This window comes from Epinephelus fuscoguttatus, linkage group LG13 (genome assembly GCF_011397635.1).
Source record: "Epinephelus fuscoguttatus linkage group LG13, E.fuscoguttatus.final_Chr_v1".
Classification (NCBI taxonomy): domain Eukaryota; kingdom Metazoa; phylum Chordata; class Actinopteri; order Perciformes; family Serranidae; genus Epinephelus; species Epinephelus fuscoguttatus.
In genome coordinates, this window is record NC_064764.1 from 17,754,883 (window position 1) to 17,779,536 (window position 24,654).

At 41.8% G+C, this 24,654-nt stretch overlaps 1 protein-coding gene across 2 annotated transcripts in view; it reads right to left on the reverse strand.

Moving 5' to 3' along the window:
• LOC125900168 (receptor tyrosine-protein kinase erbB-4-like) overlaps window positions 1-24,654 on the reverse strand; it is a 479,428-nt gene that overhangs the window by 183,666 nt on the left and 271,108 nt on the right. For both annotated transcript variants that reach the window (XM_049595048.1, XM_049595047.1), the window contains exon 4: window positions 396-527. In XM_049595048.1, the coding sequence (XP_049451005.1) occupies window positions 396-527 (132 nt within the window). The remainder of the gene's footprint in view (window positions 1-395; window positions 528-24,654) is intronic.

A 24,654-nucleotide genomic window follows, 5' to 3' on the forward strand; every position in this document is an offset into this window, starting at 1 on the left:
CTGCTTAAAAGTAATGTATTACTGTGATGTGCTACTTTGTAAAGCGTGACCCCCAATACTGGTAATGGAGGAAGAAGAAGACGAAGAAGAAGAAGAAGAAGAAGAAGGTGTAGAACAAATGTGATATCTCTTGTCGTGCTGCATCTGTGATACTTTTCTGAAACTGTTTATCATAAAACCAATGATGCTAATGCTGCACTAGAATTTATGCTACTAAATTGGTGAGAACTCTTTTAAGCCTCAACTGCTTCAGTGCCGCTACTCAGCAGTGTTCAACAGATTGGACTTTGATTTAACTGTGCAGCAACGCTCTCAGTAAAAACTTCCTTTAAAGAAAGGTTGAAGTCAAATCCAGTCTTCTTGTCTTCTACATTTGTGTTCGTAAAGTTACTTACATGTGACACTGCTGTTTGTGGGCACCACCACATCATGGAGCCGAGGGTTTTTGACAATGTCCTGCCAATGGATTGTGTCTGCATGGCACAGGAACTTGTTCTGGTCAACATACACGCCTCCACTGAGGATCTCTGTGAAGAAGAAAGGGAGCATGAAGTCAATTCAGATACACAAAGGGCTTCCTGGGTGCCTAACTGTTTCTGCCTGGAGGATGCACCTAATCCAGCAATCCTGCTACCAGGCTCCTGATGTGATTTTTAATTGCAAGCCTTTTCCCCCTATCATTTTATAATTAGCAACTGACATGGCCAGACTCTGCATGTTCAAATCAAAATCCCTAATCACTCTACTGGGTCGGCACTTTATTCTTTTTTTTCCATCTGAGGGCAAGTGTGGGGTTGGGGTTCGGGCGACACACACATCTGATGATGGTTGTTGTTGTTGTGAGGCAGCCCAGACAAAGCCGTGTCATATTGCGGTTATTACAACCTCTGATCTTTTCCCATTTTGTTGTTTTTCCCATTGTTCTATTCCCACGCCGTGAGCAGACAGGATCAATTATACCTCACTAGCATCACAACACGAAATCCATTCGTGATTTAAGCCCCGGTAAGGGACAGTAGCCCGAGAAAGTTTGTAATTTTATATTTCATTAAGGTGGTGGGCAAAAAAGTCATACATCTTGCCATGAGAGTATGCATCGCCTTGTCAAACCAATGATTGTCAGAGGATTGGTTCATTTCGTCACACACAGACACACAGACACACACACACACAGACACACACACACACACACACACACACACACACATTCTGTTGAATGATTGGATACGGAGGGTGGTTCCGATTATTGTTGTGCAGGAGTTTAGAGAATGCCTAATCCTGACTTTTATGTGAGAAAGAATGGGAAAGAGAAAGAAAGAGAGACAGATAAAGATGGGAGAAAGAAAGCCACAGAGAGAAGGATGGCAGGAGAGAAAGACAAAGTGAAGCCCAGTAGCAGATTTGCATTATTTACAGAGCTTGTGTGTTCTCTATCTCGCTACAAACAGATTACTGACACAGGGCTGAAACCGATGAGACACATAATCATACATGAGGCGCCCCGCCAGCACCACACTGAAACAGCCAAATACAATATCGTCCCACAAAGGCCCGATTAAATGATACTCCTTGGATAATAGGTGGTGGTGGTATTACCTACACAAGCCCCCATCCCCCTCCAACCTCGGCTCTCCCTCTCTATCTTCCTCCATGTGCGGTGGGAGTTAGGGAGAGAAATTAATCCTGCCTCTCACCACAGGAGGGATATCGCTCGGCTAGGAGGAGGCCGCGTCTCAAATTCAAATTGTTTGCACAATAAGATGCTGCTGGCAAAGTAGGGCAATGGACAAACCAACACACAAAGCAAAGCAGTTATTATGACAAAAACACCAGCAGGACATCTCAACCCTGGTTAGGCAAGATACAAGCACTTCCTCCTGAGCGTTTGCCTTCCTACTGGCTGGTGGGATTGTAATTGGAGCCAAAATATGTCAAATTCAGGTGTAAACATATCCAAGACATATTTAGCCCCAGTTCACAGAGGTTCTAATGGGCTTTAAAAGTCCTGTGGAATGTATATAACCTTTGTATACTGCTGAATAAATGCATAAATGTCAAAGTAATTTATATGTAAATAAAGCACATACATTCAAAGCCAGCTGTCTGTCTCTAAGGTTAGCTCCCACACTTGGCATCCTGAGTAAAATGTCAGATGGAGACATGCAAAGGCAGATCTTTTAACACTGGTATTTTGACTCTACAATTAGTAAAAATGCAGCTTCCATCTCAATCTCTTTTTGACCAAGTTATTGTCATACTTGTATTATTTTCTGAGTCTATAAAGCTTTCTTAACAGTAGCTTAAAAATCAACTCCAAGGCCTGAAATCTGAACACTGTGGAGCTTACACACTCAAATAGTGTAGTTTAAAGTATAGTGACTTGAAATAGAAGAGGAGGCACATTAGAATGACGGATATGCATGTAATGTAAGATGCATGTAAGATTTATATTATGTAAGGAAAATGTTGAAACTTTATGTTTGTTTGTGTGCAACAATGCTGTTAATGTTTGGTTATGTTTAGGTTCTAAAAACACATGGTTATGGTGAGGAAAAGATAATGTTTTGGCTTAAAACACCCACTTTTGGTGGCACAACCACAACTGGAAATGCAGCTAATGTCTCACTAAGAAACACCCGGTTCTGCTGTCACAGTCATCACTGGAAATGAAGCAGATCTCTCTGCTTTTAGTGGCACAATCATGGCTGGAAACACTGCCAATGATTTGCCAAAAATTGTGTTTGGTGGCACAAACACGACTGGAATTGGCATCAATGTCTCACTAAAAAGCATTCAGTTTTGGTGACATAATCCCTGCTGTAAATGCTGCTTTGGCAGCACATTGCCGCTGGATATGCAGCCAGTGTCTGACTAAAAATTACATGCTTTTAGTGGCACAATCATGTCTGGAAATGCCATCAATAACTTGTTAAAAAAAACATTTGGTTTTGGTAGCACAATGCTGTCGGATATGCTTCCAATGTCCGACTAAAAAACGCTTTTGGTGGCACAATCAAATTACCATTGTTAACCTGGTTTTGGTGGCACAATAGCTGATGGAAATGGTGAAAAACACCTGAGTTTGGGTGGTACAGTTATGGCTGGAAATGCCACCAATGTCTCACAAAGAAAAAAAAAACATGTGGGGTCTCATTTATAAACACTACGTACACACAAAACGAGGCCTGAAAGAGGAGTATGCAAAAGTTGTGATCTATTATAACAGACTTGATGGGAGAAACTTTGACCCATGCTTACCAACATTTTGGAGACACAGATGATGAGGCTGAATCCTGACTGTAGAGATTGTCGGATATATTTGGCGCACGCCATTTTTGGCCTTTGTCCGTACATTTTTAGTATGGATCCTACACATTGTTTTATAAATAAGATCCCTGGTCTGCAGAGGTCTGCAGCTTGGCAACTGTCTTGCCAATGCCTAGGTGCCATGCCATCATACATTCCCTATTTCTCCTGATGACAAAGTAAGCTCATATACATATATACATACATAAATTTAGAAACACTGATATGATACCTATGTAATGTAAACATGTAACATATTTGTGTTTTGCAGAAACAAACAATGCCAACATTTTCTTCTGTCACCTGAGCTGCTGTATTCCATCTTTGATTTCTTTTTTTTTTTTTTTGTGACAGTGGACCTTATATATGCTGTCCATCATTCATCAGTCAAGGGAATGTGCTCACATCTGTAAACTTGAGCCATACTCATCAGCATGCCACACGGATACAACTACACTTTTTCCATGTCCCTAATTTGGAAATGTAAACAGGAGAGTTGAATTTAAGTAACAAGTTTGCCAAAAAACAATTGCCAGAATTATTGTGTGTGGTAAACAAGTGAGACAAGGCGTTTCCACTAATTCCAGCTGGACGTGAGCTGCATTCACACTCTCAAACACATTGTATAAACACACTGAAGAATAAAAAACTCTCTGTTCAACACTGTCACAACAAGTGACCCTCAACCACAATGCAGAGGGCTCCACCATCTTTTAATACTTCTTGCACACATGGTGCATTTGGACATGAAGCGCACACACACAACACACTTATCAACAGTGTGACATGAGCTAAGTTCAGAATGCTGGATAATGGCTTAATTGGCTCCTTGCTGGCGCTTTGCCCAGGACAGTTACAGTATTTCCCATGGCCTCTGTCCCCAAGATATGAATAATTAACAAACGGATATTACATAATGTCTACAACATCATGCAAAACTCACGCACGTCTTGCTTTCATTACAAGTAAATGCTTGGCTTGCACATTTGCTAGGTGTACTGTTGGTGGCCAGGGGGAGATCAATGGTTAAATCCTGTTGTTGATTAGTGGGTAGAGAAAATGTCTTAATTAGTTTGTTCACATAGCTACAGCCCGTGTTTCCAAACTACCCCCTCCCCTCCCGCTTCGTCCCGAGAGCAACTCCAAGCATCTCTGAATGAGTGTATGGCTTCAAAAGGCACAGCAATCTTCAATATCAGGCCGCATGACCGTTGGAGGAAAACAATATGAAATTCAGGGAGGCAGAACAAATGTATGCAGGCAATTATTTTGATGGTAAGTGCTTGTTGAGATTTTTTTTTTCTTTATTGCAGTGTGGGGATGAGTTTGATTAAGACTGGGAGGCAAATAGCAAACCAATGATCAGAAAAAAAGCCATAATAATGAGTTTGTGAGAGTGAATTAATAAGTGTTGTGTGGATTGTTTAATGAAGAAATATGTAGGACAACAGAAGCACAATAATAAATGATTGACTCGCTCAAGTGTTGGACTGTATTATCGAACATCGCCAATAGTCTATTCTTTAGACTGAAGAAGGTCCATGTGCTAGACTGCTACCATCAATACATACAAAAAACACACTCACTCGATATCTTAACTTCAGTCCCTCTCTGGGAGGTGGATACACATAAATGTGAAGGAAAACAAGCTGGCTTGATAAGTAAGAGGAAACACAGCCAGCTAGGCAGTAGTTAGAAAGACAGAAAGGCAGCAAGTAGATTAAGAAAGACACTCAAACAGTCAGGCAATTACAGCAGATAGACAGGTATTCAATCAGAGAGACAGAAGAGTTTCTTCACTCCTCTAGCAGTGGGACTGGGGATTTTACCCTATGTCTCCACTGTACTGTCTCATTGACTCCGAGAGCTTCAACTTGGTTTCGGCTCAGCGCTGCTATCAGCTCAGTGGAACAGAGGGGAGAAACTCTGCGGGAAGATGAGGATGCATTCTGGGTCAAAGAGGCTAAATGCTGGGGCACAGATCCTGCTGTACACCCCAGCTGCAGTGGAATGCTGGAGCTGTTGCTAGGATGCACTCAACACACAGACTGGCAGAAATGCCAAAATAAGAGATGAGTGCACACGTACAGTCCGCGCACACACAGAAAGAAGCATGCTAAAAACATATTCGCACACTCACATGCCTTGCTTAGGGTTGGCAGTAATGAGGCCCTCATTACTATACGTGCCTTGAGCATCCATTAAATTACCAGCTGGCTTTATCAGCCGGCTTGTAACCAGTGGGTCACTGATTTGAATTCCTACAAGATTTGGGAAAATGTGGGTGGGAAATGTCAGCACTACTGTACTCTGCTGGCCCTCTGCAACTGTTGTTATGAGTTGCTTGAGATACACACTTTATCAGACTGTTACAGTGGCAGACAATAAAAACCTATGTACTGGGAGGCACTCAGTAGCTAGGCTGCTGGTCCATAACAACACCCTTCCCAACTACAGATACAGCAACAGAAGATGGATATACAATAATCAGTAGGTAGTCCTATAGGGAAGCTAGATAAAACAGTACAGAGTGTCTTAATGTACTCTCACAGACACAGAATGCACAAAGAAAAAAAAGAAGCTGCTGACTGCACTGGACCACTTCCTGTTTGACAATAAAGGAATACATTAGAAAAATGAGTGAGTGAAAGATTGGGCAAAGTAAAGACTGAACATGCTGTTTGAATGGTTTGAGAATAGATGAATTAGAGTGATGGATGTCAGATAATGGGAGAAATCTATTTTTCTAATCCATCATCCATCAGTGAATCTGTTCATCAGTCGTGATCGATGATGACTACTGAGAAGAAAAAAGAAAAGAAAAGTAAGACAGAAAGAAATTGTGAGTGTCTAAAATATGGTTGTAAAGGTTGAATATTCAATGCATCAATTAGTGTGTGGAACTACTTGATGAAATCGAACCACTCCAGAGGCCACAGCCTCTTCATGCATCTTCAGCACTCCTGCTGAGCAAAAAACACAGACTTAAAACAGCACTGATAAACAACCAACAATAAGCTCTAGAAGAAGACATTTTCTGTGTTTCCAGACGCTGCTCATGTTGCCACACAGCGCTGCGTCAATCACCATGCTCCGAGTTGCTCGGTTGCCGACAGGAGATGTCAGGACAGCAAATCTCTGCCTTTGCTCTACAAATAGGTGATCTCCCCTCCCATCCATCATCTGCTGCCGCTACACAGTTCCATCCATGCCCTCCAGTCCCCACTGTTGCCAAGGAAATGCTTGCAGATCCCAGTAAAGTGTATGTGTTTATCTGTGTGTACTTGCATGCAGGTGAAAGACAAGAAAAAGTGTTTGCCAGAGTGCATGAGTCTGTGTGTGCAATGGCATGGAAGAAGAATAGAAAGAACATCAGAATGTCTGTCTGTAAAAAAGAGTAAACTGTGTGTTTGCACACATTTAGTTTTCTTGTTTGACAAAGATTGGCAAAAAAATTTCTCAGATCGGCAGACATACAGATGCAAAACACATATTCACCAAAGTGTTTCAAATAGTCTCATAACACATTTTTTTTTCTTTTCAGTTTTCTTTATTACAGAGAGTTCTTTCTCAAAACAAATAACTTATGGGGTTCCACAAGGGTCAGTCCTTCGGCCACCACTCCAGAAATTTTGCACTGCACTTTGACAAAGCTGACAGAGTCACAATAGAAAGACTTTTTAAAAAGAATGTTTGAAAATGAAGCATCGAAGGACGGTATATACTGACTTGTAGTCATTATTATTGGTCAAGCTCTTTGGGAAGCTTCCTCCTGAGTGCCTAATGACATTATACAACTGCTTTCACAGGTTCAGTAGTACTCTGTGTGAAAAGCAAACTAAATTTAAGGTTTAAAATCAGGGAAGTGCTTTGTCAGTCTATATATGTTACCCCTTGTTGGTGTTATAATGAGACATGTCACCCCTGTCCAAAGCTATGCTGTTGACATACAGCTTTATATGGCTGAGTCCTAAAGGCAAGTGCCAAATTGATAGTCTTTTAAGGTGTATTTTAGATATTAGTTTCTGGATTCCACAAAAAGTTTGTACAGTAGAACTAGGATAAAAATAAAATGTTACTTATGGGTTATCAGGTTCAACAAATATAAATCATCTAACACATTCACATAGCCATTAGGCAATAGGGCTGTCACTTCTTGTTCAAAATTCAACTGTTCGTACAAACTTAGTTTATTTTCAAACTGTAATGACCTGTTCAAATTAAAACTTTATAGTCTATAAGTGGAACAGACTCTTAATTTACTGTCTATGAGTGCAGCAGGCCATTTGAAGTACTTTGCCTTGTGAGCCAGCAGAGGGTGCCCCAAAATGTCATTATCAGCTTGACCTCTTGCGCGCAATACTGACCCATCAGTAAACTAAGCTGAACAAATTATCGCATTGTTTGCTACGGAATGGAGGACACTGGCTGCCCTAGGCCGACAATCACAACACCAAAACATCTGAAAAGCACCATATGGAAGTATTTTGGGTTGTATACCATAGATGGAAAAGTAACAAACAAAGTCAAGGCTGTTTTACTTTGTACAGAGCAACACTCTTACTCAACAATGACAAATCTGTGGACTTACCTGCTAACATAGCTTGCCACCCGAGTGACTGCCTACTATTCAACACACTAAACTTCAGCAGGCCCTTTGCCAGAAGCACATAAAAATGCCATCACCGCCAAAATAGCAAGATTTATATGCAAGGATATACCGCACTTTGGTATTGTTTTGGGGGAAGGGTTGCAGAATTGAGGTTGCGCCACAATCTCAAAACAGACAGTGCAACTGTGTGACACCACATGGGAAAACATAAAGTCTTCACTTAAGGATAGTAAGGAGTCTCTTACCATAGACTGATGGCCATTGCTGGCCACACATGCGTATGAGACCGTCACAGATCACTGTATTTCAGACTCATGGGAAGGCCATACGTATGTGATAACCTGCAATATTAAGTTAATGAAACCTTGGTATCATCTTTGACTCAGAACTAAACTTTAAGGCTTATATGGGCTATCTCACCAAATTGGGCCCTTTCTCTTTCAGAGCAACACACACAAACTAACGCACACTTTTATATCTAGACAGACTCGACAATTGTAATGCTTTATTACCTGGTCTACCTCTAAATACACATGAATAGAACAGTAAGACCAATTCAGTCTCCTGTTAACCAACGAATTCCTTAATACAAGTTCTATAGTGTGAAATGTCTGGCAGCATGCATCACAAACTTCATATCTCCTTTAAGGTCAACAAATAGAGCACCTCCCACATGAACGGCATGCAGTTTTAACACTGTTAACGCAGTCCCTAAGCGAAATGGTGGTACCCATTCAAATGTAATTGCACTTTTATGTGTTTAACTATTGACCTGAAAAGAACAACTGCATTAATTCGACTACATAAAAGCGCTTCGCAAGAGGTTCACCAGAGAGATGGCAGCGCTGGGATTTGACTGTCTCTGAACACACTGCGGTCAAGAGCAGCAGCGTGGGCTGTGTGTGTGTATGTGTCTCATATTGATGGATTGGTAGAAGAAAGAGACAAACTGGCAAAGGTTTATGGAGAGAAAAGCATCGTCAGACCAAAACAGCTGGATGACACCATGTTGGGAAATTGAAATAAAACTGGAATGGAAGAAGAAGGAAGATATTAAAGATTGAACACAGAGAAAAACACAGCTATAGATGAGTGTTTATGTTCAGTATGTACAGTATACATCTGCAAGGTTTCTGCCATATGTGGAGACACACAGGTCTCACACATTAAATGCACTTTTAATTTTACCACGGTGACTGACATTCACGTCTGAGTGACCGCTGCAGCGGGCATCATCACGTGTGCAGCGCCACGTTACTGCTGCGCATATTTTGGGGCAATGAACAACCTCTTGCATCTCAATGCAAGAAAAAAACATTCAATTTGAAACTGTTAGTCTCACCAAGGCCTGTTATTTCATTGAAACTTAAAGCTCTATTTTTCCCTGCCTGGCAGTTAAGTGTTTGGATGGAAAACAAGTTGCAAAACCTCTCTTAAAGGCAGCTGAAAATAAGTGACATTGAGACTAAGGGGGGAAAAAAACTACAGTGGAGAAGAAGACATAAATCGTCTTGAGGGGTGTAGGGCTGTGGATAAAACTGTAGCAACAAATGGAGAGAGAGGACGTGTGAGAAATGGCTGTCTGTGAGGGGACATAAGAAGAAATAACTGCCTGAATGCACAGCAGTAGTTGGGCATGGGTATAAAATGATGTTAGGTTTAAAAAGAATTGGACACTGGACATAGGATACAGCAAAATATTAAGATGTGAAATAGGTACTGATCATGCTGAATAAGTTGCAAAATAAGAACCTTTGGTATTATCTGATAATTTACATCACAACTCACCCACTGTTTCTCTTGATACAACAACTAAGCACTCTTTGTACTCTAGCCATGGCTCATGTCAAACTCAAAATAAGGAAATTTCAGTACAAATAACAACTGAGCTTGATAAAAATGGATTGCATTAAACAACTGATAGACAAATTTTGCTAATATTCAATCTTTAAAATCGATACACTGATCTAATTTTAGACACAACATGTCCTCTTTATCCTCTGTGTCACTCTGAAGGAGATATGTTGCCGAGATCCTTGCTGAGGTATAGTAGATGGCACGAGGGCGTCGGCCATGGCCCCCATCCCCCAAACATACGCCTCTCCTCCACCAAGATAATTGCATTCACAGGCTGCTGATTAAATTTGGCCCATCCCTCACGCAATTGTTTCCTATGAGTCTTTATGAAAAATGGCTGAGATTTGGGGATTATGGAATTATAACTGAGCAAGGAAAAGCATCTGCTTAAAGATGAGAAGAGGGAAAAAAATAAAATCATGACAGAATGGTTATGGAGGGGGGGCATCCTTGCTTATTTTCAACTTAAACTGTGATAAAACCCTGGTAATCTGAGCTTTATGGGTAAGGCAGAGGAGGAGGAGGAGAAAATCATATCACAATACCTTGAGATAAGACAAATCTACAAGCACGAGAGAAAAACAAAACCATGAAAACAAATGAGGAAAGAGACAAAAAAAGTAAGACAGGAAAGATTAACATGGGGGACAAACAAGTGAGTGATTAAAAAAGAGTAAAAGGACCTTCAATTGATGCTGCTGAGGGCCACTTAGCTTATCAAGGCTGATGTGTGATCAGTCTGCCAGCTGAATTAAAATGAGCCACGCTCTGGAATGGGCAAAACAAAAACGGGGTCTGAGAGAGGCAGAGAGAAGTAGAGGGAAAGATGGAAAGACTGGGAGGAAAGAGAGCATATCTTACCACAAGCATACCAAGTATATCGGTTTTACCAAAGAGGAAGTTGGCTTCACTCAGTGCATTATTTGCTAAGGCAACAACACGTCATTGAGGCCTTGTTTTTCCAGGCCTACTGAGAGACATTCAGTAACACACTACAGGCCACTGCCCTCACTGTGTTCACAGAGCACTTGTGTGTGGTGTGAATCGGCCAAGGTGGGAAAGTCCACCCAGAAGACAGTAAAGTAGATTTAAAGTGGAACTACAAAGCATTTAGTGCACTCTGCCAAAGCTGCACAACATCTAAATTTCTTATTATAATAAAGCCCATTTCCTGCTGCAGATAACCCCCCACTAACACCCACTAACATCTGGCCATTTAATGCAATGGTTTTGATCGGCATTCACTTGCAGATCAAATGACTCAGCAGTAGTCACTTGTATTTTATCGCCTTCAGCTCCGATCAGAATCGATGGGGACACATCACCCGGGTGAATGTGCTAATTTTACCTCCTCTACCGGTGAGATGCAATGACGTGCCAGCACAAAATACCATGTGTCTCCACTCAAGCAGCACTCGAACATCGATCCAACTGCCTTGAGTTTCAGAGAGAGACTGAATAAGTTTGATATAGATATAAAAAGAAGTATACACCATAACATTTTCACTGGTCTCTATGGTCATATCTACTGTTCACTAAACTTGGCCCGTCTGTGACGTGGAACATGACACACTGCTGCAGAGCCGTGCATGAAGCTCTGGTCTTACCGCAATGGGAAAGGAGTCTATAGCCTATTTTTAGCGGGTTTACCCGTGTTTAAAAAACCTGTGTACATGTGCTAATTTCGGTGAAAAGGGGGTATTGTATAGTTATAAGTCTTTGAGCCAGATAAATGTTTTAGAGTTCAGAGGGTGAGTGCTTATTTTACCCAAGGGTAGAACTTAGATCAGTCCCAAAAAAATTCAGCCCAACCCCACCCGAGCCTGTGCATGTTCTGTCCGAGTCCGGTCTGTCCTGTCCCTTTAACTGTAATTATGAGCCCAAGCCTGGTTTAAACCCAACATTTTTTTTAAGGATACCTACGTGAACATTGAAGGCTGACTCTCGTCTTTCTTTCCATGGCAAGCCTTCATCATGTGCCTCTTAAGTGTCAAGGTCCCCATCTTTTTGCTGTCATATACCATCATCATGCTGCACTTGGTATACTCGACGAAGCTGCCACGCATCACCGTTGATAACTCACATGTGCGCGGCCAGTGGCGCCGTCAAGGGGGGGCCAGGTGTGATAAGTAGTTGGTTCCATAGCCTAGGTCTGTTATGAGGAGCCTGACCCGTCCAAGTCCGAGGATAGTGGCAGGAAATTACGGCCCCCGGGTCCGGGTCCGGTTCGGGTTCGGGCTTGGGCAGAGAATCTAAGCTCTACCCAAGGGGAAGTGGGGGAATCTGAATTGTTATTAGCAGCTAATTCAACACAAGGGAGACGCCAGGAGAGACACATGGAGAGTCATAACATGGTTGTTAACTGGTGCCACCCTGAGAGAGTTACGCAAAATTAATGTGTTTGATTGGTTGTTTTAGACTGTGGAACAGTTTGGGAACTTTCCACCTTTTTAAACACTGAAACCTAAAACCTGAACTGCCTGCTTTGAAAGAAGGGCACTGGGCAAAGCCAGAGGAGGCTTACCAGCTGGAGCAGCTACCATCACCACAGGCCATGTACAGTATGTCAAACCTTTCGCTGCCTTCCCAGGGAAGGGTTAAGGCAACACCATGCTTAGATATCACAACTGCTTGGTAGATTGTTGGACAACTTCTCTCTCAAGCTCCCATTTTGTCATTATACACAACTATTACCAGAACTTTTTGCGACTACAAATGCCTTCCAGGAGAGACTCAGAAAACAAGTGCGGATATCCATATACTGAATGATTATTGCATCGGCTCCCTCAGGGACAGCGGTTCATTCTTTCAGGCCTTATTTTTTTTAGCATAACCTAACCCTTGGAACGCATGCATGAGGGACAAACAGGGATATGGACAGTATAATGGTGCCTCACCTGCCTACCCACCTCAGGTTGCATGCACGTTAGGCGAAAGGTTAGACTGAATGCTTTGTAAGTAATATTAAATATAGTGCAATACAGCTATAGCTTAAAAATAAAAAGAAAAAAAGGGGGGCCTGGGAGTTTTTTTTTTATGACACAGTTTAAGCTGTCACAGGGAATTGCCACTTTCAGCACTTGGCCGAAAGTCCAAACTTGTGACACAAAAGTAGGTACCAAACTGTCCAATGCATTGTATGTTGCCTAGTTGAGACCTAATGGTACATTTCCCACATATTGCACTGGATAAAATGTCACACTCTGTGTCAACACTAAAAATTGAAATACTAGAGCTGAACCCGACAGAATTATATTGACTGAATCAGATGAGGCTTTTCAATACAAATATCTGACTATTTGTTCCTGTTTATCTACGTAGAATTTGAGGGTTGAACACGTTTCAGTGGGGCGTTCAGGGAGACAGTGACATTTCCCTTGATACAGTAACCAAGCTAAGTGCGCATAAATGTGCTACTAAATTTTTTGCAAACACTAGATATCAAACAAAAGCCAAAGACGCTATTGCATTAAGTAGCTGAAAACTGTATCTTCACCACCTCCGAGCAGAAGGGAGAAAAAAAGGTTATCTTGTAGCCTGATCGGGCAAAGGCTGTCTTCTGACCCTCTGTGTCTGCAGCTGCCTGATAAACAAATAATTGAATAACAAAGACTGCTCGATCTGCCTGGACTTTCAGGGGACAGTTCTAGTGACTACCTATGAACAAATGGATTGTTTGCAAATGGTCTACTATCATTCAAGATGCAAACTGCTTAAATGACGAAGCAGCTCCTGGTGTGAGCAGGTCTACACCATCATGGAGTTTCCCGTCATTGACGGCCATTGATTTGTACCCTCTTGCATAAACTAACGTTGCCTTTTGAGTCTCTATAATATCAAAGGATAAAGCTGGCAAATATTTCAAACATCCTGTCCAAAAACACTTGAATTTCCTGCTGTTTTTATCTGCTTCACTGTCCTCAAGGTAAGACTGCCCACCCAGTGTGTGATGTCAGCCAACATTACATTGTCTCAGAGCACAACTGTGGAGCAAATGCTTTCAGACCCCTTCCATGACCAAAGCGATGTCTGTGTATGGGCAATAAAATGGGCCTCCCAGCCTGGTTGTTGCAATAACAGACTATAATAAAAACTGAATATGACATTATCAAAGAGGCAACACCTGGTAGATGTGGTGGAAACTGACACAGAGCTTCAGAGAAAATACTATTGATGGAAGCCAGATCTTTTTAGCACCACAACAAATAAATGTACCACAGAGAGGTGGCAGAGAAGTCAGGGAACGCTTAAAAAAAAAAAAAAAATGGGGAAGTCATGCCTGGTGTTGCATATAGTAACACCCACCCTATCTCCATGGGGACCTGAGATGAACAGAAAAGTCCTTTTCATGTCCCATTACCCACCGCTGCCCCCATCAATAGCTGCTCCACTTACCCAAGGCTTTCGGCCTAAGAGGCAAAAAATAAGCATATTAATTATTAAGCTGCCAGGGGAGAAAGGGGAGGAGTCGTAATGTTGGAGGGTAATCTGTGTGTTTATGTGTGTGTCGGCACTGAGGCAAGGTTATTAAATTGGTTTTGGGAGCACGTCTTCTTTTAAACCTGTGGAAAGCACAATTGGTGGTTATAGCTGGATATCTCAGGCCTTTTATCCAAAAATGTATTCTTTTTCTTGCCAGTGTAGAAGATATGCTAAAAGATCCACAGATGAAACACTATCCTAAACCTAAAGTCAATAGTTTTTGTAAAGCAACACATTCTTCATGTCAAAATGGATGGCAAGAATGATAACCAAGGCCAACAAAAAACTACAAGAACAAAGCTGACAAATACACCAACCACTTAAGAAGACACTGATTTCAGAACTTGATTATATTAATTTTAAACACCTCATGTCTTCAACAGTGGAAACCTTTTATCACCTGGAGTCTGGAGGTGTCCATTTAGGCCTCATAACTAAGTTGATAGAAAGTGACATTTTCCTCAGTGGCTTTTGAGACCCACCGAGCTGCCAGTCAGCTCCTATTTTATTTGCTTTCCCACTCATTTTGCTCCTCCTCTGAGATGAGCACTGAGCGCCTCTGACATCAAAGACCTGTCTGAAACACAGTCTGGCCTTCAGAATCAAAGTAAGAAATGCATGTCAAGGCTGCACAGCCATGCACTGACATGGTAAAGCCGCGATGACAGCCAGTCAATGACAGAAACTGAACATGACAATCACAGAGCGAGTGTTTGTTTTGAATCTGCAATCACATCGATGGCAGACTTTTCAAAAACCAAATAATGAATAGACAGACACAGCTACAGCACAGAGTGGACAAAAAAGCAAAGTCTAACTCAAAAAATTATAAAAGGGTGACATCTTTCATTTGTATTTGTTGTTTATTTGTGAGCATTTGTCCACCTTAGGTTGCCGTATGAATGATGCGTAGTGAGATGAAGCAGTATTCTCACTATCAATATAGGAATAAGTTCTCATGCTGTGCAGACTTGTTTTGAAGTACAGGTTTCACAAAAAGATTTATGGCAGTTGGTCTCGTGAGACTTGAGTTGTTGCAGGAAGTTACCACTGGAGCGAATTTACAAATGCGACTGTTTGGAGTAGTCGTGGCTGAATTTTTACCAGATTTTGACCAGCTGGATCTGGATGAGCCATTTGAATTTGATGACCGCCCGTATTTATTTGAACACGGAGTACGCAGACGTACACGGATGCAGAGCTCATTGAAGAGGGATGAGGAGAGAGAGGGAGCAGACAGAGGAAGCGTTTTGACTTGCCACAACAAATATGTCCGACTCCAGCTAAAGGTAAACACAGACATTCATTTCTCCTTTCCGTTATGTTGTCGGATAATTATACTAACAATCCGAGCTTATCTGTGTGGAAAAAAATGCACTTTTAGAGGACGTATTTTGAAGTTGTTTGACGCTGTCTGAGTGCCCTATTATTTGATATAGCACGCGTTCACAAGCTGCAGGCAGGTCAGTTCTAGCTTCGTACTGGAGAAATGTCAAATACTGAACATCCTATCACTCATTTAGACAAAAGTAGATCGGAAAATAGGGCCCAGGTTGAAAAACACATTAGTTCCCCTTTAATGTGCGCTTCCTCCTGTACTGCTTTAATATGTGCACTCGGGGGATCCAATGCAAAACTTTTTTTTTTTTTTTTTTTTCTCGTTTCCAAACTGTGGTTTGCCTAAAATGAACAATGCAAGCAATACAGTACACAATGACCAGCGCTGAAATGAACCTGCATAGTTGTCCCTCCATTGTGACATTAGAAAGCATGGAAATTCTGACCAATCATGAGCAGCTTTCTTATGCAAGCATTTTATCTGGTCCATTTATAAATGCTGCCGTGAGAATTCGAACCAACTCTAGACAATTATACAACTTTGTAACAAAATTAGTCCCTGATTCAGACCAAAGCAAGACAACTCTCTGAAAGCACCCCAAGGTGCTTGGTCTGTTACCCTGCTGCTAATAAGAAGCATCAGCATTCAGTGATGTACTGTCTCTGATGTTTTCAGACATCACCATTTTTTTTGGAAGAAACAGATTTATGAAATTCATCTTTATGCCACTGAGAATTAGACAAGCAGCAGCAGCAAAACACCTGGGGCAAACTGTTAAAACATTCAGGCCAGCACGCAATTTATAGCTAACATAACATCATCAAGTGCTTTGTAATAACATTAATGTTAATTTGAGTCAGCTTATCAAAAGGAATGTTTCATGGATAATATCAGTGGTCAACCATTTAAATCCTCCTCTAGATACTTAAGAAAAATCAGCACATTATCCGACATTTTAGTTTCTCCTCTCAAGAAAAACCCAGACAATGAACACTATTTAAGTGAACAAATGAGTGAGTCCAGCTTCTGAATGATTGGCAGTGCAGTGGAGAGGACTGCTAGCTGAGGTAGCTGAGGTGGAGACATCGAGCACCTCTGTTCAAACAGCCAAAGTTTAGAAATGACACCTGCTGAAGAGAGTCAGTCTGCTGACTACACACTGCCTTTTCCCCTAACTTTAAGGACTGCATATGAACACAGCAAATAGTGACTACATTCTTATTGCAAACTTTATAGAAACAGTGTCTGCTTTAAATCATCGCACAGTTCAAGTCGCTGAGAAACACATGGCAATTTACATAACCTATAAAGCAAATTAATCCCCAGCACACATACTCAATCAGACATATTCGCACTCATCCTGTCCCTTGTTGTCTGCTTGAACAACAGGGTAGAATTCAGACAAGATTTCAAAAAAGTGAACAGCGTCCTATTGGTGTTTGAGCCAGTTTTTACATCTACATCATGGCAGATCTTAGCCTGATCTAAGCCATAGCCCGAGGGGATGGAAATGTTGGAGAAAAAGAGAAGAGGACTGTGTTTTGATTATTAATTGGCATTAAAATTCCTTCCACGCCTACTTTAACTTTTAATGAGGTGAAAGTCGACTCTCCCTTCCAGCGGGCCGTAGAGGTTCAGTTTGGAAGGCAAATTGGTAATAAAGGATATGTAGTCATGTTTAGGCAAGACTGGATATTTCTCTAGCTGACAAAAGGTGAAGCAGAGGTGGAGGCTTGGGCTGGACAATATTTCTAATCAGTGAGGATAGTTAGAGTCCTTCTGAGTTGGTCCCTAATGCAATCATGGGCTTAGGCAATGTGAATTATTTAGTGGAGACAGGCACACAGAGCACATACAGTATGAGCACTGTACTCGTGTATTCACACACTAGCATGCTTGCATGCATAAAAACACAAAGTCATAAATGGTCCCCAGAATAGAAGAAAGCATTGCTCGTTATTTATTTCTGAACAACTTCTAGAACTAAAAGGGCAATCGTAGAGCACAGACCTCTTCCAAGGCTGTATGTCCTATCTCGCAATGTTGACAAAAGTAACAAATCATTTCTGTGTCCGCCCTGTGATTCGGATCTGTTCCAACTTTAATGCGTTTGCCTTGGCCCATGCTGCACCCATCAACCAAGTTTAATGAAAAGATTTTTATATAAACCTGCTGACATATAAATAAACAAACCAACCCAAAACATGACTTCCTTTGCGGAGGTAAAACACCACTAACCATATCTTTTCAAACACTCTAAGATGTTTTTCTCACACGCATTTAAAATGTACAATATTTAACAATTTGGAAGATCAGAGTTGGTGATCAAAAAGCAGTTGCAGCACCAATGTAAAAGTAATCCCAATGAGTTTACTTTCTATTATGGCTACAAGATGATGTGACAGATTTGCTTCAGGCACGTGTTGGGAATAGAATGATTTTATGCATTTTACTATCAGTTGTGTTTCACTATATAAGTTTTAGATGTGTGAACAATGAGAATACTAAGATGATTTCAGCTGATCTGAATGTGTTTGCTTTGCAGAAGCGGAGAAGTACAGGAGAGGAAGAGACATGAAATCTGAGGAGCACATACCGCAATGCTTAGATAATTAGTTTCATATATGGTAAAAATAATAGAAAGTGATGTACAGATAGTAAGGTACAGCACGTGTAGGGAGTTGTGTTGTTCTCTTGTCTTTCAAAACAGGAACCACGCCCCCACTGTCAGCGGGAAGGAGTCAGATTAACACGAGGCAGGGGCGTGGTGTGGTGAAGGAGGAAGTGGAACTGCCAATGAGAAGAGGACAACGCCTTGCGTGCACAATGACACTCTGTTACGCTCAAATATACTGGGTCAGGGAAAGGACAGGAGGTCAGACTTCGTGAACTGACACACCTTTGTTGTTCGTCAGGGACTTGAAGTTGAGACCCAGAGCTCTGTAATTTTATTCCTTTACTGCTTAATAAACTACATTAACTGAGACCGAATATCTTCTCCTATTGCTTCATTAAAGAACATGCAGGACTGAGCTCACACATAGCACATTGGAGAGTAGGATGAGCCCCCAGTCCATCACACGCTACTGCAAGAGTTTACACTACATAGCCTACACTGCTACCAATTTTGGGTATGGGTTACTTTAAAAGTAATCAAAGTAGTTTATTGCGTTACTTTTTTTTAAAGTAACCAGTTACTTTACTGCGTTACTCGTTGAGTAAAGTAACTCAAGTACTTTTAAAGTACTTCCAACGTTACTCCCTGAGAAAAGTAACTCAAGCACTTTTAAAGTACTTTTGAGTATTCTACATTTCCTGTTGGGCAATGGACCACAGGGCGCTAAGCCTACATTTTTTTGTCTCCAAAATTAAAGTTATGGACCACTTGCCCTTCACTGAGATCCAATTCTCCCATCACAGCCGTCACTTTGACCAGTAGAAACACAGAACAATCTGCTGCCATAGACAACTGTATGACAACAACACCCCAGTATTTTTAATATTTCCTCTAGGGATGTTACCACACAGAGTAAAAGGGGGAAATGATGGTGTGAAACAGCAGAGACTGTCAACCCGCTGAGTTAACGTTACTGTCATTAGCATCAAGCTAGCAAACAATGTTATTTTTTCATAATGGAGGCGGACATAAAGTAATAACATTAACAAATAGCGGCGGGGCTTTTACTCACCACAAGTGCAGAGGCTCCCAGCTTCATTTGAAAAAAACTACATTATAGACGCTCCGTTATTTATTAATCCCTCTGTGTGTTTATATATTTACTTTTTATCCGCTCGGTTGTCTTTATAAAGTTAACACATCGTGCCGTCATTTCAAACTCAACACTTCCTGGATTTCTTTCAAATTAAAAGCCCCTTATGACCTCGGCTGAGAGAATCCCTCCATTTTCTAAATAGGCTTTTATTGTGAAACATTTGTAGGAACTTGGTTGTGCCTGTCCTGCTGGAACATGTCTGGTTGTGTTTAGAAGCTTAGATCTGTGATATTTTACAGTAGATAGTGACACTTTTCTCTCTGTTTACAGTCATTTCCTGACTGCAGTGAAGGTGCAGAGACATAGAGATGTGAAGACCCGTAAAGGCTGGCCAATCAGAGCAGACTGGACTTTTTTTCTTAAGGAGGCTTAAAGATACAGATGCTAAAACTGCGTTTCAGAGAGAGGGTGAATCCACGTGTTCCAGCACAGACGGTATGAGGAAAATAAAGGTTTTTTGAACTTGAAAGCACAAAAACATGTTCTAATGGAAACTTGAAATACAAGTATGAAGCTCACAAGGATTATGTTTGTTTCATATCCTTGCATCGTATAAAGTATGTAGCAAACAACTATGGTCACTGATCTCTCTTTCTAAAGGCCTTTTACCTTTTATCCAAGATGTTCTTATAGGCTCCTGTTCTCTGCTTCAGGGTTAGAGAAAGGCCAGGGGATTATCTGACAGAGTTTAAGAGGAAAATGCAGTAGACATAGGGTGTTATAATAATGGCTGCTTTAATGGCTGTTTAAACTTAGTAAATAAGTCTTGTAGTATGTATATGGGAAAAAGGAGCATGGTTTGCCACAAGGGAATTTTGACCAAAAACCTTAGCCCAGTAATTTATTATATGCAACATACAGAGACAAACACACACACACACACACACACACACTTTTAATTGGCAAAGATCTGTTTCGTATTATTATTTCTCCTTTCAGGTTGTGCTGGTGTTGCCCATTAATATTTCATAAAGCCCACTTATTTTCTGCTTATAAAATCTCAAACATTGCACTATTAAAGATAATAATAAATAACAAAGGCATAAAAAAGCAACACAGCAACCTTAAGGCAATGCTGTAAGCGACATATACAGATGGCCCAAGAGCAATATAATTCAGTGAATTGTCTAGGTTACACTTTACATATAAAAAGGAAGTAACATATGAAAAACTGGGTGGATGATTATTAAAGTGATACATTATGGAAAATATGGTTCTTGATTTGCAACCTGAGAAAATCAGGGCCATCGTGGGCGAATGTAGCTAAAGGTATAGGAATACATAAAGTTTAACTTAAAGTGTGTAAACTGTAAAAATATTCTGCCATGTTAGCTTTGTGCAGCACACAGATAAACAAAACTGCTTAAAGAAACTTTTTTAAGAAATTCAGCCCCGTTGCTCCCCAGGCATAAAAATCCCAACTGTTGCCGCTAATAGTCTCACTATCTCTGTCACACAGTGGTATTACAGAGCAATCAATTAGCACCAACCGCCACTGATGGTCCGTTCCGGACTCCAATTTAACATGTGCCTCCTCACGATCCACATTAGGGGCTCACAAATGTGACAATATGAATGTCGTCCTTCAAAAAGAAAGTCCCTCTTGCCCCCTTCCTGGAGCGGTGAAATATTGAGTGTGACACGGGAGTAATTGCATGGGAAGTAATCAATTAGACACACAATTGAAGGAGACCTGAGGTCTGTGGGCTGCCAGGCAAGAGACTCGACTAAATTCTGGTGACGTGCGCTGAACCAATCTTGCCTGCCTCCTGTGGCAGAATTGCTCTTTCTTCTCCTAGTAGTTAGACGGTCAATGGAAGTCTCAGGGATCAGAAGAAGGCGGCAATTTTATGTCCCCCTCTCAGCAGTCCCATGTCTGGGGGAAACACACTGACTCAAATCGTCCCTTTCACCTTGCCCCATCCCATCTCATCCTTTCTCTGCCTCATGTTGAACAGGATACGTTCAGCAGATGATAGCGTGCATTCACAGAGATTCCCCCATCAAACAATTGCAGTAGGCTTTGGAGAGCGCCGTAGGACTGCGCTCAAACAGGTGTTGCAAACAGCACAAAATGGTACAAACATTGCGTTGCATGCGTTTGTGTGAAAGGCATCAATGTAACAAATCAAGACAGCCAACTAAAATATGACGACAGATACGGAGCCGAGGACAGAGGGATAAAGAGATGGAAGAAAGACAGAAAACGGGGTAGATAAAGAGAGAGCAGATGGGCCATGAAGGAGTGGATAACGCCTTGGCGTAAAACACAGGCTTGTGTACATGCATGCGACGAGAGAGGATCATTCAGCAGATGGGGCCTCAGATTGGATGCTTCATTTTGGACAGACGCAGTGCAGGCGTAGGGTGGTTAGAAAAATGAATCAACAACACAAAACAAATCTGAGAAAAAAAAAGATACTGGATGAAAAGAGGGAAAGGGAGGGGGGGGGCAGTAAAATGCGTTAAATCAGAAAGCTCATCTGTGTTGTGCTCCTTATTGAGGCTGTTATTATTTTGCCAGGGAAGCAGGCTGTAATTACCATGTGAAAGCACAGAAGCTGCCCGGGGTTCATGTGAATCCAGACGGAAGTGCTGAAAATGTTTGCCTAAGCAGGAAGGAAGACACTGCGGGTCAGCGTGCATCAAAATACAGATTAGGAACTTTGAAAATGTCAGGAGGCGGCTCTGTTTAACCTTTTTCTTGCTCGGCTATGGGGAGAAAAGGTAGAAAGAAGTACTTATTTGAAGCTTCTCTTTGCAGCAATCACAAAAAAGCCACCAAAAATGGGCCCAGGGACCAGCTTTTTGTCTTTGGAAGAGAGGTGAGTCCTCACAATGTCACTTTCTAAACATATTTTTGTCCCCACAAAGTAATATCAAACAAACAATGCTACTAAACTTTCCACATATATGCAGAGAGTTTTTTACATTTCTTATTCACTCCCATAAACTCCCTGCACACACACTATCCCTCAACTTTTCCCGGCTCGACTGTGCCTTATATTTCATATTCATGAGGATAACTTAGCTAAGCTTGATTGAAAGGTGCATCGGAGGGAGTCCTATCCCTGCTCAGCGAGAGACCTCCTCCACTCCATCCTCCAGTCCCCTCAAATCCAGAGAGTCCATTCACAGCTCGCAGAGAGTGCACCAGAAAAATCAATAAGTGCAATGCTACAATATACTAGCGACAAATTGATTTCATCCTAAGGCAATTTCGACCAGAGCAGAAATGCGGGTGGGTTTCAGCACTGAAGGGGTCTTTTACTGTGCTTTCCCTCGATTAGCCTCTTATGTAGTTAATAAGTTTTATCCTCTTATATATGTTCCTTATGGATCGATCATTTTACACTCCGCCTGGGAGCTGCCGGCAGAGGAACGGGTGGACCAATATGACAGCAACATCAAAGGCCTTGTAATGAATGAGACAGCTAGCCTCGGACTCACTAAAGCACTTGAAGGAAGGAAGGAGTTTTGATGTACTGCTTGATGTACAGGAGTGGATCTACCCTGATGGTTTAGGCTTATATCCTTCCTCAGCACTACACTGTAGAATGATGACAACTGCAACAGAACAAACTGGGACACATGTGACTTGTTTCTCTCCCCCACAGCAAGAGCTTGTTTAGCTGTCAGGACCATCTGTGCAAAAAGCAGTGATGTGATGGACCCTCCAAGACAAGATTCTTGTTATACTGTGATACAATAAGTTGGTATTTGAGGTTGTTACAGGTCCAAAATTTTGGACCTGATCCCAAACAGCCCCATCTATCCCTGTCTCAAAAACCGGCTATCAGTTTGACGTCAATAAGTCTCTGGGGGCAACGGCCAATATGGTGAGGGGGAACCCAGAGTAGCCAGTAGATATCCAGGCCAAGACCTCTTCATCTTCTGTCTGTTGACTTTTTTGGCTTATCTCTGTAAACAGATTTCTGCATATGAATAAGATGAATAAATAAAAAAAGCTAATAAAAAGATGAATTGTCATCAGACGACGGCCATTGGTTCCGAGATTGCATTTCGGGCCATGTGTTCTTCATCTTTTGCTGTCCACGTGGACTGTTAACCTGCCACTCAAACTTGATTGGTCAGTACTACAGACGGAAACCAGAATGCTTCGGATACCAAAATCTTGTAATGCTGCCTACTGACTTTGCATTGCAGATATCTGTTTATTGAGATTACACTGGTCTAGTGTGAAATAGATTCAAGGATGATTAGGTCCTATCCAAAACCAGGTCGAGTCTGAAGCCCTGATTCCACCGAGCAGTACGGTACAGTTCAGATCGGTACACTGTTTTCCATTTCCATTATGAAAAGTTGTGGATGGTACCGACGAAACCGTTCTGTACCTCCCATTTTTGGTACCATTTTTGGTATCTGTGTGCAATACAGTGAGTGCTGGATGGAGCAGCGAGTGACAACAATGCCACCCACATTTAAGAGTGCTAGTCACGGTGGAAACACTAAAGGCCCGTTTCCACTGCCGGAACTTCGGGGTGATTTTGCGGGGCCAGGGCCGTTGGTGCGTGTCTGCATCGTAGGAACCACCCCCGAAGGACAGAGTTCCGGAACTTTTACAGGGGGCTAAACAAGTCCCTGCCTCGGAGTATGTACTCAGAACAGCCCCGAAAAACTCCTGGCTGGGGCTTGGGGGTTACTTGGTGCTGACTGGATATACTCAAGGCAGGATGTGACGTCAACAGAAAGTGAGAAAATAGCCGGCATTTTTAAAACTCAGCAGGGCGCGCAACGATTACATCACATCCAGAGCCCGGTAACTTTACAGGAACCTTCCTCCTACTCCGCCCTCTCAGTGGAGACACGGCGGTTGAGAGGGCAGAGTGAGAGGACGTTCCTGTAAAGTTCCTGCCCCCCAAATAGTACCAGGAACTTCTTCAGTGGAAACGGGCCTTAAGTGGACCTAGGATCTAGGTACCATGTCTGTAGGGTTACTTTTGAAACCCTATTGAAACTGTTTGGAGAAAAAGGCTTAACAGACTCAAAAAGAGAATACCAACACTGGTAACCTCCAATTAATGAGCAGCCACAGGCCAAAAGATTTGTAGCTTCCCAGTTTACACTTTACATTGCCTCAAAAGTCAATATTTTTTTCCTGCAATGAAGCAACACATAACCTATGACTGGAAATAAACCCTGAGAAATAGCACAACAGTCTATCTGGACACAATTAGACTGCATGTAATTTGGACCTGATTTGCATCCTGGGTCAAGTCTTCATCACTAGAAACTGAGGGGAGTACTGGAGAGTTCTGTTTGCC